Source organism: Musa acuminata, chromosome BXJ2-6, assembly GCF_036884655.1.
Source record: "Musa acuminata AAA Group cultivar baxijiao chromosome BXJ2-6, Cavendish_Baxijiao_AAA, whole genome shotgun sequence".
NCBI classification, from domain to species: Eukaryota; Viridiplantae; Streptophyta; class Magnoliopsida; order Zingiberales; family Musaceae; genus Musa; species Musa acuminata.
In genome coordinates this window covers 12,892,190-12,907,563 of record NC_088343.1, presented here as the reverse complement: position 1 = coordinate 12,907,563, position 15,374 = coordinate 12,892,190, and the positions used below count along the sequence as shown (strand labels likewise).

Below are 15,374 nucleotides of genomic sequence, written 5' to 3'. Positions count from 1 at the left end.
CATTGATCTTAACCAAGGTTTATGGGATGAGGGTCCTAGCATGGCTAGGTTATGCTGTTGTAATCTCGTGCTGAATTCTTATGTCAACTTATTTTAGGAATGTATCAGTAGTTAGGAATATCATGTTGCATATGATTAGAAATTCTGCTTGTTTGTGTTTCTTTTAGCTTTAAATTTATTAGGACTTCTCTTGAATTCAACAATAGTAAATTGCATCTTAGTCATATTATAACTCAATCCCTGGTTTTTGTGGAAAGTTTATAATGCTTCTTTGGTTAGGACATGTCTTTGGACTGGTTTATGATTTATATAAAAAGGGTGGATGATTTAATGAATGGTTAAACTATATTTTTTTTGTATAATTTTATATCATTTTGTTGGTTTCAATACCTAGTCTTTATTTCTTACAGCCTATTGTTTCTTTCTCCTCTTATATTTATTCTCTACATAGAACTTTTCAAAGCATTTCTTGTGATTTATTTGCAATATTATGTAAATTCTTGAACCCACCTGAATCCAGGTGGGAAACTGATTGGCTGTGGATAAACCTGAATAACATCTTCTAACCTGAATAACTTTTCACTAGTTATGAGGTTTAATTGGTTAAATGGGGATATAGGCTACCTTTGGGAATGTATTTATATTTTTAATAATATTTGTATTTTGATATTTCGAGTGTTTGATAAATAACATATTGAAAAGTATATTGAATATTATGTGATAAATTTATCTTTTTAATATATTAATATAAAAGTGAACATATATTTTTATTTAAATTAATAAAATAAATAAATAAATACTTCTTACAAAAAATTTATATAGTCCAGATATATAATAAATGTAAAATATAATTATATAAATAAATATAAAATAATTTTTTTTTAAAATAAAGAAGTAAGATTTTATTTTATAAATAATGTTGATGGTTTTTATTAAATCATGTTGGTAATTTTATTGTGTTAGATGATGTCATAAGGTACTTTAATCATTTTAAAAAATATATTAGTATATCATCATAAATATTAAAATATTAATACTATCGTGAGATAATATTAGTATTTGTGAATTTGTAATGCACCATCCAGCTTAAATATGATTTTAAAAAATATTAAATATATATTTATATTTGTAATATGCATTTGAGTCTTTAATGCATATTTTAAATATGTTTTCAAATGCATGGGCTCTTGAACATTTCAAATCTGTTTTCAAATGCATGCATTCAAATGTGTTTCCAAATACCAATGATTTAAATTTTATTATGTTAGATGATAGTGGGGATTCAAATCACAGTGATTTAAATGTGCTCTCAAATGCTGCACGCATAAAGGATAGGAGCGATATCATCAATTATAGAAAATGATCCCCACAATCCTATCCTTTTATGCGTGCAGCATTTGAGAGCACATTTAAATCACTGTGATATCTAGTAATCCAACATCCAGAAACATAGGAGCGATATCATCAACTAGAGAAAATGATCCCCACCATTCTATGTTTCTGGATGTTGGATTACTAGATATCGATAGAAAGCCGAGGGTATCAAAGAACTAATGACAGTTCAAATCGAGGCTGAGCTGGGTGGGCCAGGAGTGATGGGTCAGCCCCAAGTCCGTGGTCGGAACGAACGATGCCGTATGGTCCGCAAGGTTAGAGCTGGATATTGGAGACAAACTAGTGAAACCAAATAGTAACCTAGCCTTTTCGTAAGCAACAGCCATGTGTATGATGGGTATAATCAGCAATGTCACGAGCTAACAAAGGTATCAGGCTGTAGAACAACAAACGAAATAGCTGCATCCCTTTAAACGCATCAGATGGATGGAGTGTTTCGAGCCAATAGGCGCGTCATCTTTTTTCTCTTGGATACGATCATCAACGTGGATCTAGACAGCATACGACGCGGCCAGCGACTAGTGTACACACACTCGCCACCCCCACGCACTCATCCTTCCACGTCTGGCTTGCGGCCCGCGACGGAAATGGATCGTTCTTGAAGGGTCCCACTCGGCGCGCGTGTCGTGACAACCCTGGCACCATCACAAATGTCTTGCAACGGCGCACGCAACTTGAGGGCCCCGCAGGCTTTCACGTGGTTGGACTTGTGAACCTCATCCGCATCAGCGACCGGCGAGTGGAGGGCGGAGACGGAGACGGAGACGGAGACGGACGACGGTGACGGCGAGATTAGGATGGAATGGACTACCTTCTCTTTTGTTGTTTGGCTCTGCGACCAGGCCAACGAGCGAGGTGAGGAAGACAAGTCACCTGCACACACTCGTGATACCTCGAGTCCTTCCAAAGAGGACAGCGGACGTTGACCTCGACTACGAGAGCTGCTCAGCTCGTCATGTCATCCCAGTTACATCACGTCCCTGTATGCATCCCCATGACACTGATGACCCTTCTTCGCCTGCTCCAGCGATTAAAGCGAGAAAAAAAACCAAGAACAAACTTGTGACCGGGGAGTCAATCTTGGCAGCCACTCCCTGGGTCGGACGAGGGCACGCTGTGATTCGAACCGTGCAGTAAGTGCCCCTCCCTCCTGGGCAGGCGGCGTAGGTCGGACGACCCCTCTTAACTCGCGAGTGCCCCACTCACCATTATTCCTTGGGGCCGACCAAGTGTCAAAGTAGTAGCCTCGGAATGCTTCAGACTTTGAGCTGCATCATAGGATAGGTTTACGGTTTAGTGAGTTAATGAATAAATCAATTATGTCGGAATCGTAACAATGTAGATGTGAGCAGATGAATACAACGTAATTGCTAGTTTGCATTCTTTTTTTTATCTCTCTCTCTCTCTCTCTCTCTCTCTCTCTCTCTCTCTCTCTCTCTCATGTTTAAGTTAATTTGGATTTAGAAGATTTGACAAGATGCTAAAGTTTTATGAGAGCAAATTTACTAAGAGATTTTGGGTTTTAGGGGTCCTTTTTTTTTATATAGCAAGGTATAGGGACTGTTGTATTTGAAATTATGGATAAATGTTTGGAACGTTTACTAGCTTCCTCTCTTATATTAGATAAGATGATATAGCATTAATTCCGGAGAACATGACATAACAACAAATTAAATGAGATCCTTTGTACTAGTTTCTGTAGGATTGGAATCGATTACCATTTCATTCGAAAAGTGATCACGTATCGATTTCATCATCATATGATGATGAGGCAGGCATCATCTTTCACCTGCTAGCACACCCACGACAATAATGATGGTAGATCATGACTATGATATGCCTTTTTATAATTAACTTGCCACCTACCTTATGGGTGAGCTCCATTTTTAAACATAGAAGAAAGTTGAATAATTGCTTCTAGAACCAATATTAAAGTTTGCTAATGGAACATGATGAGCACACATAATGAAATGTTTTATTATATTGATCTAATTTAATGAATATAGATGATAATTTTTTTTAAAAAAAATTTTCATTACAAGCATATATGATATTCAAATATAGACTCAAACATGAGATCTATTACTTATGTAATAATATACTAATCAATTCAGATGTCTCAATAGAGATAATTGACAAAAATAATTAGAATCTACAAACCATAATATAATTCTCGATGCTCATCAGATCTAACATCATGAAATAGCAAAACGATTTGACATGTCACATGACCCCATTTAGTTGGTCAATAGGAGCGTCGTCCCACTTGGAGGAGTATTGCCTTATTAAAAGCCTTCTTCATGTCAGTCATTAAAAAGAATACAAAATATAAGGAATAGAAAAGATTAGTTAAGTATCACCGCGATAACTATAGTGGAAAATATTCTTTGTGGCATCAATCATTCATCAAATGATTCTAATTATTATGTGAAAGACACGTTTTGCTAGTGCACATCATATCATGTGCATCTACATTAATTTTATAGTTAATTAAGCTATATTTCAACAAATTGTACAACATCTTCGATCACATGAATGACCATATGCTAACGTTATTGAAGATCTTTTACCCTTATTACAATCCGTTGAATTTGATCTGTTTTGAATACACTGTCTTGAAGAATGACTTTTTGGATAGAGGGAGATCGGTGCAGCAAAATTAAAAGGCTTTGGTGCTTTAGAATGCCTCCACACAAGTATTCCAAAGCCCCATGTGTTTGCCATTTTCCTTCTGCAACGTTTCTTTGCTTTCTCGGTGCAGAGATGACCGTAATGTTCCTGTGTTAGGGTTGTCTCTTTTTTGACCCCACACCATACTCTATTATCTTATATCTTTAATGGAGAAACTCTTGATGTAGACACATTATTAGTCCTCCACATTATATATAATGGTTAAAGTTTGCCTAAATACTTTTGAATCTTTAAGTGTTTACGACCCAGTGATGCTCGAATGCTCGTTAGATGACTAAAGAATGCTTGAACGTTTGTTCCGTGATTAGATGGATTTTTCTATATGATCCATTTGGCCCTTAAGTCATTGAAAAAATAAAATAAAATAAATAAATTAATAATTAGTCTTAATTATTATGACATGATAATTTTTTATATTAGGTTTAATCTGTTGAATCTCCTATTTTGATGATGAAACCAATTGATAATTGTGTTTATGTTTTAATCTGCGTTTTGAGTGACGCAGGATGCTTCGATCAGAATGAGACAATTAAAGTAGGAAAAATCATGTTGTGTCGGAGGAACATGTCAGAAGATTGGACGTCGGGCCAATGGATCGGTCGATGTATCGACAGAAGACTTCGGGCTATGGACTCGGGCATCGGGCCAAGAAGAGTGGGTATTGTGCCAAGGATATCGAAGTTACGTAGTCAACTGGTCGATTGGGCAATAAGCCGCAGGAGCGGACGATGCGCCGAATAATCGGACGAAGCGTCGAGGGACCAATGACATGCCGGACAACTTGGTTAATTGCTTAGGATTAATTGTCTCGATCAAAGTTTTGTTTTACATGTGCAGGATTAACTATGATGAAAGTAAGACATGCAGCAGGAGTTGCACCGGAGTCAAGACTATGATCACGTTGGGAGTTCGAGAGTTCGACGGAAGTTCGGACGGTCGTCGGAGGTTTTGCGGGAACAAATCCGAGAAGTCTAGGAGCTTACCAAAAGAAGCTCGTCGGAACTCGCCACATGGATCGTCGCAAGTCCAAGAGTTTGTCGGAAGTCCGTAGGAGCATCACCGAGGGTTCATCGGATGATCGACGGTAGTTCGCCGGAAGTTCGCCGAAAGCTCGCCGGAAGAAGCGATTGATGCACCGGAGTAAGTTGCAGTAAATGTCTTAAGAAATATCATAGTTAGCACGATGATTAAGTTAGCAATGGGAGGTGATCCCATTAACTTAATCTTGAGGCAATTGGGCCCTTGACAGACCCAAATTGGGCTGAATGGATCAGCCCATTCGGACCCAGATTTCTTAGCTAACGGTGGCACCGCCCAAGGCTTAGTCTCCGAGCCAGGTTGGGCGGTGCAACCGCCCCTGACAGGCGGTGGAACCGCCTGAGCTCGGTCTCCGAGCTCAGCCAAGCGGTGCAACCGCCCCAATTAGGCGGTGGCACCGCCCAGAGGCTCAGTCTCCGAGCTCTGCCAGGAGGTGCAATCGCCAGACCCCGGAATTCCGGGAGATGACAGTTTTGAGCTCGAAATTCAAACTGGTTTGGGGCCTATAAATACCCCACCCTTTCAGCAATGAAAGGGTAACCAAAAGCACCGAAAATCCAATCTTACTCTATGATTTTTAGAGCTCAAAAGTGTAGAAGTTCTCCTCCCTCTTTTCTTCCAAGTTTTCAGCTTTCAAGATAGGAGAGAAATTCTGTAAGGGTTATCTCCTAAGTCCGTCAAAAGGAGTGAAATTGTAAAATGGTGGTTGGCCTTCGCCTATTGAAGGAAGGCCTCTAGTGGACGTCGGTGACCTCGTCGGTAGAGGAAGCCAAAAGTGGATGTAGGTCAAGATTGACCGAACCACTCTAAATCTCAGTTTGCATTTACTTTGAGCATCTTATTACTACAAACCTCCTCAGTAGCTTACTGTCTTCTGCTCATTTACGAACATGTTTCATAGTTAAGTATTTTCCGAATTGACGTTAAGACGGAAATCAGTTTTATCGTACGAACATCATATTTCAGTTTGCGCTTACATTCTGATTTCTATCATAACTGCAAACGACCTTTATATCTTTGCTTTAACTGTATCTCGCTTGATCACGAGTTAAAGTGATTTACGAATCGACTTTCTTACCAAAATCGCTTTTATCATACGAATGTAGTTTTAATCGTCGAAAGTTTTCCGCTGCACTAATTCACCCCCCCTTAGTGCTCTTGATCCTAACATAATCAAGAAAATATTTTACGATATAGAAAAAAATATTCTCTAACCTAGGGTGAAATATTTTTTTTATTTTTATTTTTTATTTTAGGCTAATATGACGATGACCCAATTGTTGATCGACACCCATTCCGATTGAGTAGCTTCAGTTCAATATAATTAAACAAGTTTGCATGAGATCACACCAAATTATTATATTATCTCTCTTAATAAAATTGACTTGGAGAGCAATAATATTGTTGAATTGACGTCCAAATATATATATATATATATATATATATATATAAACACGCATAGTTCATCATGTAAACAACCAAATAAATTTTGGCATCTCATATCTAATTTAAGATGCGAGTCTCACTTTGTTTTGTGAAAAAATATATACTAAATCAACTAATAAACCAACTCAAAATGTGATCTCAGCACAAATCTTTCTATCATCTAATCAAAAAATAACAAAAAAAAATTATCTATCCATTGCATGATAGATTGCAAAGATTGGAGTCGCTATCAACTTTACGGTGTTGATATGGACAGGTGGTGATACACTTTAGGACATCTTCTTCGTTGTCGGCACATATTGGATGATCCCACCGGTTTTCTCCATATAATACCCATAGAATGGCCACTTCCAGCGTTTAAATTAATCTCCATCTTTCTTTTAATCCAAAATCGTCTCCATCTTTAGGACTTTTTGAGTTAACTTTTCTTGACTAATGGATTATTGTATGCTTCTAACACTTCAAATTATCATCATCTTCTTTTCTTAATCAGTAATTATTATATTTTTAAAATTTTGGCACGTTTATAATTGTGTAAGCATAAAATCTATAATATGTTATATATAATACGGAAAAAATTTTAGATCAATTTTGATTTTACATATTTTTTGACGCCATCTCTAAGATTCGAGCATCGTTTGTAGATCTAATTCTTTCACACGTCTACTTAAATTGATGGTTCAGAGAGAATAAGAGAGAAACTATAATTTCTCAACTGCATCTTATCGTTTAACCCATAGAGGTCTTGTTTATTTATATACAAGAATAGAGGATCTAAGATAATTATTATGAGAGTTTCTCGCATTAAAGAAATCTTATTATAATATAAACTTTTTTATTAGTTAATATCTATCATTAGAATCTAATTAATTATATTATATATCTTATCCAATTATAAAGAGTCATATTTTTGTAACATTTGGTTCTTAACTTCTCTTAGCAATACTATAAGCTGCATCAATAATGTGAGTAGATGATATCACAGGCAACATGTGGTCGTCATGGTGGATGGACCGAACTCCACATAAAGCATAAGGTTAGTAGACACCCACCGAGGTGCGAGCAAAAATAAATGATGGAGAAAAATGTGATATCACGTGGCATTGAATGGGCATGTGGATAGGACTTTCGCCACCGTGGTTATCCATTTCTCTCGTCCTCAATAGTTTCTCCGTGTCTTTTGTGGTGGGCTGAATTGGATTGACATCAATTGATGTCAACAGAGTAGAAGAATAGCGACACTACAATGCAAATAACTTTTCTTCTATCTCGCTCTTATCTTCTATGATATCTTATCGAATCATAAAGTTCGATTTAATATTTTAATGGTGTTGCATTAGAGTGATCCGATCATTTGACTGACTAATGGTAACGAGGATTTGAGTAATAGAAGAATTAGGGAGGAAGTGGATGATGACTATTGTTGCTTTAGATTTAATATGGCATCTAATGTAGGTATATAAAGGTGGTGAAATTGGAATGGTGAGGCAATCATTCGATCGTCACATCATACGTGGGTGTAAGTTGTGCTGACAGTGGTGTCGAAGGTCGAGTCACGCACACACCTCACGAAGTTTCCTTCTTGGAAGAATAGGAGTCGCTTGTTAATGACTTCGATCCAATGGAGGTCACTTCGACCGCTCAAAACAATGATTGAGGTGTTGGATTCTGATCCAATCTACATTAGTTTTCTTTTTTAATACCGCCTAATTGCATTAGTTTGAATAGTTCAAATCCTCACGGCTAATAACATTTTTAGTTATTTTATTATTTTTGCTAAACAAAATAGGATTTTTTTTAAATCTTTCTTTTTTGGCTTTTCCGATTCCTTTTTTTTTCTCATATGATATCTCTATGATCTCGTAAATACCTCTCGTCATCATCCGTTGCTCGTTACCTTCATCGCCTTCGCTTCATCGCCTTTGTCTTCACCTCTCACTCCTCCCCCTCCATCGAAGTTTGACACCATTGACTCCCTCTTTATTAGATCTTTATTAGATATTAGTATCATCGATTCTTCATCGAGCTAATAATCATATCTTTACCATCATAATAGAAGCAACCCCATCATCATTGACGAGTTTTATCACATTATCACGGACAAAGATGTAAACAATATATTTAATATAATACTCGTGTATGTTTGTATCTTTCGATTTTATTAATGCTTTACACGGTATGCAGAGGACTTGTAGAAAGCTTGACAATCTTATTTTAGTTGACTTTTGTGGTCGTTTCAAGCTTATAAACATAGGTTGTGTGTACTCATTGTTCAAAGGCAAAACTGTCTAGAAACACGACGTCTAAGAAATTATTTGTGTATAGCCGTCGAACAAAGTGTTAGCCAGCACAACATCTCGAAGCTACCCGAGTAGCACAAGACCAGATGTGCCTTTAGGGTAGTCTCCAAAGTTGGTTCGTCGCTTTGTTCCATAGTAGAATCATGCAGGCACTTGTAGGGATATTTGGTTGCAGCAGACTACCTTAAACCCTTTGTCATGTGATTGTTCAAAACTTATGAAATTTATATTTATAACTTACATTGTCTATTAAGTGTTTACTGAAATGACTACTTATAGATCCCGAGTTGAATACTTTCTTTAACTCATTTTCTCTTTTGTAGGTACTTAAGAGACCATAAGAGGTTTTAGGAAGATTGACTGTTTGCGTATGGACACACAACAGTACCGCACGACTCATGCAAAGCCAGCTAAATTCGTGATAGCATGTTGAAACCCGCTAGACCTCCACTACCCATATGTCAACGGAGAGTCAATAGTGCCATGATCCAATGAGGGAGAGGTTACATGTAAAGAGTGAGGATAGAGTAGTGGGGCAGAGGTGGTGGCGTCTTGCGATAGGTAAAAGTAGTGAGGATAAAGTAGTGGTGTCTCGCGATAGGGCAGAGGTGGAGGTCACTTCGACCACTCAAAACAATGCTTGTGGTGTTGGATTCTGATCCAATTAATTGATGAATTTTACTTTTTAATACCGCTTAATTGATGTATTTTACTTCTATCCTTACCCATCACTACTATATCCTCTCGCTCCTTCCCCTCCATTGAAGCTTGACACCATCGGCTCCCCTCTATGTGTTCTCCCTCTTTGTTAGATCTTGGTATCATCGATTCTCCATCGGGCTAATAGTTATATCTTTACCATCATGATAGAAGCAACCTCATCATCATTGACGAGTTTTATCATACTATCATGGACAAAGATCTAAACAATGTGTTTGATATAATGTTCGTGTATGTCTGTATCTTTCGATTTTATTCATGCTTTACACGGTATGTAAAGGACTTGTAGGAGGCGTAACAATATTATTTTAGTTGGCTTTTGTAGTTGTTTTAGACTTATAAATGTAGGTTGTGTGTACTCATTATTCAAAGGCAAAACTGCCTAGAAACATGTCGTCCAAAAAATTATTTGTGTATAGTCGTCATTCGAAGTGTTAGCCAGCACAACATCTCGAAGTTATCCGAATAGCACAAGACTAGATGGGCCTTTGGGGTAGTCTCCAAAGTTAGTTCTTCGCTTTATTCCATTATAGTATCATGTGGGCACTTGTAGAAATATTTGGTTGCTGCAAACTACCTTAAACCCTTTGTCGCGTGATCATTCAAAACTTACGAAGTTTATATTTATAACTTGCATTGTCTATCAGATGTTTACTGAAATGATTATTTATAGATCCTGAGTTGAATGCTTTCTTTAATTCATTTTCTCTTTTGTACGTTTTTAAGGAACCATAAGAGGTTTTTGAAATATTGATCCTTTGCGTATGGACACACAAGGGTGTCGCATGACGCATGCAAAACCAGCTAAGTCCGTGATAGTATGTTGAAACCCGATAAACCTCCACTACTCATATGTCAATGAAGAGTCGATAGTGTCATGATCCAATGACGGAAAGGTTGCATGTATAGACTGAGGATAGAGTAGTGAGGCAGTGGTGTCGCGATGGGATAAATGTGACGAGTTTATGATGGTACGAGGGGTATTACAAGATATATATATATATATATATATATATATATATATATATATATATATATATATATATATATATATATAAAGAGAAAAAAGTCCAACAATAGATTGCAAAGTTAGACGAGTATTGCTGCATATATCGAAGCAAATTGAGGAGAGAGAGAAGTGAAGGGCTATTTACATCGTACAAAAATGATTGATTCATCAATCAATCGATTGACCACCTAATTATCTTTACAATAAACATGAATTATAAAAACAATTATTTGTTTTCATGTGAGTTGAATTTGATGTGTATCTGACTCACGCCCTATGAAGCTAGAAGAAGCCCTACTCCCTCGGCAATTTGTTTATAGAGTTTATTAATATTCAAACTCATTTTACTTCCTTTTATTTTTTTGAACAAAATGTTTAGCTAATTGGATACATCTAATAAGAAAAACTTTTCTTCTTCTATTTTATTTTTTTCAAATTTCTATTATTTCCAATAGACCCCTCCTTCCCTCTTTTTTTTCCCCAATTATTTCTATTATTTTTTTTCTCTCTTCTTCCTTGATTTAAAAAAAAACCTGATTAGTTTTTATCAGTGATGAAAGAAAGTGCACAGTATGATCAATAAAAGACTCTCTCCCTTTCTCTCTCATCTCTTCATTTTTTTTTCTCAAAAATAAATAAAAAAAAGGAGTCTTATCAAACTCCATGTGCATAACCATAGGAGGGGATAATAAGATCATCTTTTGTCCTCACATCCATCCCACACAAAAAATTCATTTTTTATCGCCGTCTCCTTCAAGATGTGATTTGGTGTCGCCCCTCGAATCCAAATCTCTCTCTCTCTCTCTCTCTCTCTCTCTCTCTCTCTCTCTCTCTGTGTTTGTCTGTATGCAGGCAGAGCGGGCTTCGCTGAAAGATCCCATCCACTTCTCGTGTTGGAGCTATATAGTTTAAACTAGTCTTCGTTGCTGGGCGCGCGGGCTCTGATCTGCTCCTGTCTCCTCCCACCGTCGGTGTTGGGCTCGAGACTCGTCGCGTAAAAATAGGGTCTTTGGGCGGGTTGGTTGACCCCAGAGGCATTATATTCGGCGGCAAGAAGAGGCAGCAGCGGCTCCTTCACATGGCGGTCGGTTTGGAATCTACAGTGCCCCTTTCCTCTCTTCTCCAATCCACCTAGCGTTGGAGATCCTCGAATGCGACGGCGAGGAAGGTTCGGAGAGCTAGCGAGGGTGGTTGGGAGAAGAAAGATGCGATTTTTGCCTCTGAGTGGGACTTCTACGAGGGGTTTATGACGGTGCTGTTGTTCTGCTCGAGACGGTCTCAGGTGAGATGGAAGGTGTTCATGTTGCATTTTTGGCTTATCTTTCGCAACAAGTTGATGTCTTTTAGCCTTTACCGGACTCTTCTGATCCGTTTGGTGCCCTTTTTGTTGGTTAAAGTTAGGAGCTCGTTTGTCGTGGAAGCATGTCCTCTCCTCTGCTCGCTCGCAAGGGCCGCCAGCAACAGCGGTATGACAACCAGCTCCGGCTTGTCGCAGGGTACCTTGCCCTTCTATTCTTTCCTATATATTCTTCTTAAAGCTCTCAGTTTTGGAGTGGATGAGCTTCGACTTACTGTAGTAATGCTCCAGTGAGAAGGACAAAGATGATTTTGTTCCACCTACTGCTAGATGGTCGTGTATAGTATTCTTGAGGTAAGCAGATGTGGCTGAGAACACAAAGCATCCAGCCCACCTATGAAAGTTACCTTCAGATACCTAAATAAATCACCAGTGGAATTGTTGTTCTAATCTGTGATCGGAACAACAATTTGTAGTGTGTCTATGTCTGTCCTACATCCAACCAGAAGCAAAAGTGTTCCCAATTCCAAGCTGTGGAGTGAAAATTGGTTTTGGATTGGAAGTGACAACACTAGAAGCAGTCGTAGCAACATGGCTGCTCCAGATCTATCATGTAAAGCGTTTGTGTGATGTTCTGATGTGGATTCTGCTTCATCTGAACCAAGTGTCAAGGTTGCATGCCAAGGAAATGACTGATCCATGTATATACAATATGATAGATCGATGTTCAGTTTCTTACTCGTGTTCCTTTTGATCTGACCAGATGTATTCCTTACAAGCTAAACAACATAGACGGGGATAACCAATCCTGTGATTTGCTAGATAGAGTGGAAGTCCTCATGGTCACTTCTCCAGGTCGACTTGATCTCGTCTTCCCAAAGGTGAGAAATCCTTGTTCTCCTTTGGGAGTCAGCTCTCACAGAAAAGTTATTCTGGCTTAGGATTTCTGTGTCTGATACATCTGCTGTGACAGGGTGGATGGGAGAATGATGAGACTGCAGGTGAAGCAGCATGCCGTGAAGCTTTGGAAGAAGCAGGAGTGAGGGGAACTTTGAATGTGAGTATGCATCAAACCATTTCGTTTGATGAGATAAAATTTGTGATCATGGACTTCTTAGATTTCCATTTCCCTAGCTTCATTTCAAAGAAAATTCCTCGAAACTGGTAAAAAGATTAGCCATTATTTGAAGGCAATGAGGCACTGTGCAAGAGAACTTTGAGAAAATTCTTTTTCAAGTTATTATTCACATTCATGCATTTGATTTCTAAGAAATCAGGTGCTCTTCTCATCAGTCTACTTTCATTAGTGTGATCAGATCAACCCAATGGGTACAGTTTTCTCATATCTGATATATGTTATATCAAGAACAATTTTTTACTCCTGTAATCTTTGTGGACCCTCAAGTCAGCTGGATTTTAGTAAGATTAATGTGCTACTCGATCCAACTACCATGCATGTGATGTGTTTCTTGTCTCCCCAACTATTGCACTTCCGGTCTGCTGGTAATGGGAGGCTAACACTCATGCAAGGTTTTTTACAGGTGACTGTGGATGTTGTCGGTCATATTCACTGTAATCACTTCCCAAATAACATTTCCTCGATAGATTTACAGGAATTTATGTCTATGGACATAGTGATCGACCATTCGAATCGCTATGAAGTTGTCATTGATCTCTTTCTTCACTTGTTGCTCCAGGACACTGCTCTTGGTGTTTGGGAGTTCAGAAGCAAGAGCACACAGAAGGCCTGTAGTCTGGAAGGAACTTGCAAAGGCTACATGTTTGCCTTGGAGGTCACCGAGGAGCTCGACTGCTACCCCGAAAAGGACAGCCGTGACAGGAAATGGGTGAGTCTCTGATCACAAACGACATACTGCGATCATCTTCATCATCTGACAAACTCCGTGCTTCCTTTCTTTCCCCTAAAGGTGCCTGTGGGAGAAGCCTATAAGCTCTGTCGATATGATTGGATGCGCAAAGCTCTCGATTCGTTCAAAGATCTTCTCAGAGGAAGACGCATACCTACTGTTCCTGAGTTATCCGAGCCACCGAGCTTGTGCATCGTGAAGCCTTCCGCAGCTGATCATGCCATCGCACTGTGCTGATGGTCTCCCTCGACCCTTCAGGGTGGAGGAGAAGCTAGGCTTTGTGCCATGGCGACCTGTAGCCCGGTGAAGTGATTGCTGTGTGGAGTCTCAGTTGCAGGCATTTCTGTGACAACACTACTTTATGCTGAAAGTAGTGTTGTCAGAATGAATCAGAGGACCGCGATAAATATTTCAATTTTAATTTTCCTCTCTCTCTCTCTCTCTCTCTCTCTCTCTCTGGTTCTTTGAAAAGAGATCTCCCTGTAGTGTACTAAACCCTAAATATCTTTTTACTATTCATAACGGCACAACTCCTTCCTATTGATAATCCTTTAAAAAAATAAAAAAATATATTATTTTACCATTTATAACTTTAGTATTATTATTATTATTATTATTATTATTATTTTCCTCACACCTCTTTATTTTATCATGCTCACTTGCTATTAATATAGTTTATTATCGACATCACTTGTTATCATCGCTTGCTCGATGTTGTCCTTTCGATGAGGAAGAAGAAGAGTACGGAAAAGATAAGAAAGAAGATGATATTTATATTTATTTATAAAGAGAGAGTTTAAAAATATTAATTTCTTAAAATATGATTATAAATAGTAAAGAGAGGGTTATAAATAATAATTTTCTTATATTAATATGTTTGGATATTTTTTCTAAAAAAGTTCTCACTTTGAACTTTGGCCTAATGGCGCTCCAATAATTGATTTTTACCTAAGGTTGTTTTTTTTTATCAATTTGATAAAAATATCATTCTATCCTCCATCATCAACTTATAATCGTTATTGCCTCCACACCCGTCGATCCCTTGTCTCCTCTCATCACTTTACCTATCACCTACCCTTCTGCTAACTCTATTTAGCATTGCCCATGGGCAACAGCCTTGTCTCCCTCCTGTATTGCATGTGCAACGCAGATAGTGAAAATAGGCAACAAGGGCGCTAACGATAGAGATATGTCTCATGGCCAACGAAACCCCGTAACTAAAGCTAGAGGATTCCCTATCTTCGATCATAAGGAAGATGAAGCAATGGAGGGTAACGTGGGCAAGGATCTATTAGTCTTTAATTGTGAAGAGGGAGCAACGATTATAATGGTTGCGGTGAGTCTTTATAACTTTACACATATACTAGTTAGCTCATGAAAATTTTACTTATTTTTAATTTTATTATAGTAAAATTTAAATGAGACAAATTAAGAAGAAATAAAATTAAGATTAAATTATACAAGAGATGAGTTAACTATATTTATGGCCAATGTTCTTAAGCTTATAGTTTTGTCAAGTATTTTGAGGATATAATATTGAATTCCTCAAATACTATTATACTAAATTTTAGTTAGTTCTTTTATTAAGATGGCATCTAATGAATTGTTAA

General features: G+C 37.8%; 1 protein-coding gene across 5 annotated transcripts; it reads left to right on the top strand.

The window, feature by feature from the left end:
• The first annotated feature begins 11,448 nt into the window (after positions 1–11,448).
• On the top strand, positions 11,449–14,195 carry LOC103987969 (nudix hydrolase 13, mitochondrial). Of its 5 annotated transcripts, XM_009406451.3 has the most exons (8): positions 11,867–11,881; positions 11,997–12,095; positions 12,188–12,250; positions 12,373–12,568; positions 12,660–12,777; positions 12,870–12,953; positions 13,594–13,743; positions 13,825–14,195. In XM_009406451.3, the coding sequence occupies exons 4-8, from the start codon at positions 12,534–12,536 to the stop codon at positions 13,999–14,001; spliced, it is 564 nt and encodes a 187-aa protein (XP_009404726.2). In that variant the 5' UTR covers positions 11,867–11,881; positions 11,997–12,095; positions 12,188–12,250; positions 12,373–12,533; the 3' UTR covers positions 14,002–14,195. The 5 variants fall into 5 exon arrangements, with proteins under 5 accessions (XP_009404727.2, XP_009404724.2, XP_009404729.2 ...); XM_009406452.3 differs by lacking the exons at positions 12,188–12,250; positions 12,373–12,568 and having other exon boundaries at positions 11,449–11,881; positions 12,001–12,065; XM_009406449.3 differs by lacking the exons at positions 12,188–12,250; positions 12,373–12,568 and having other exon boundaries at positions 11,453–11,881; positions 12,001–12,095.
• The last annotated feature ends 1,179 nt before the right edge of the window (positions 14,196–15,374 follow it).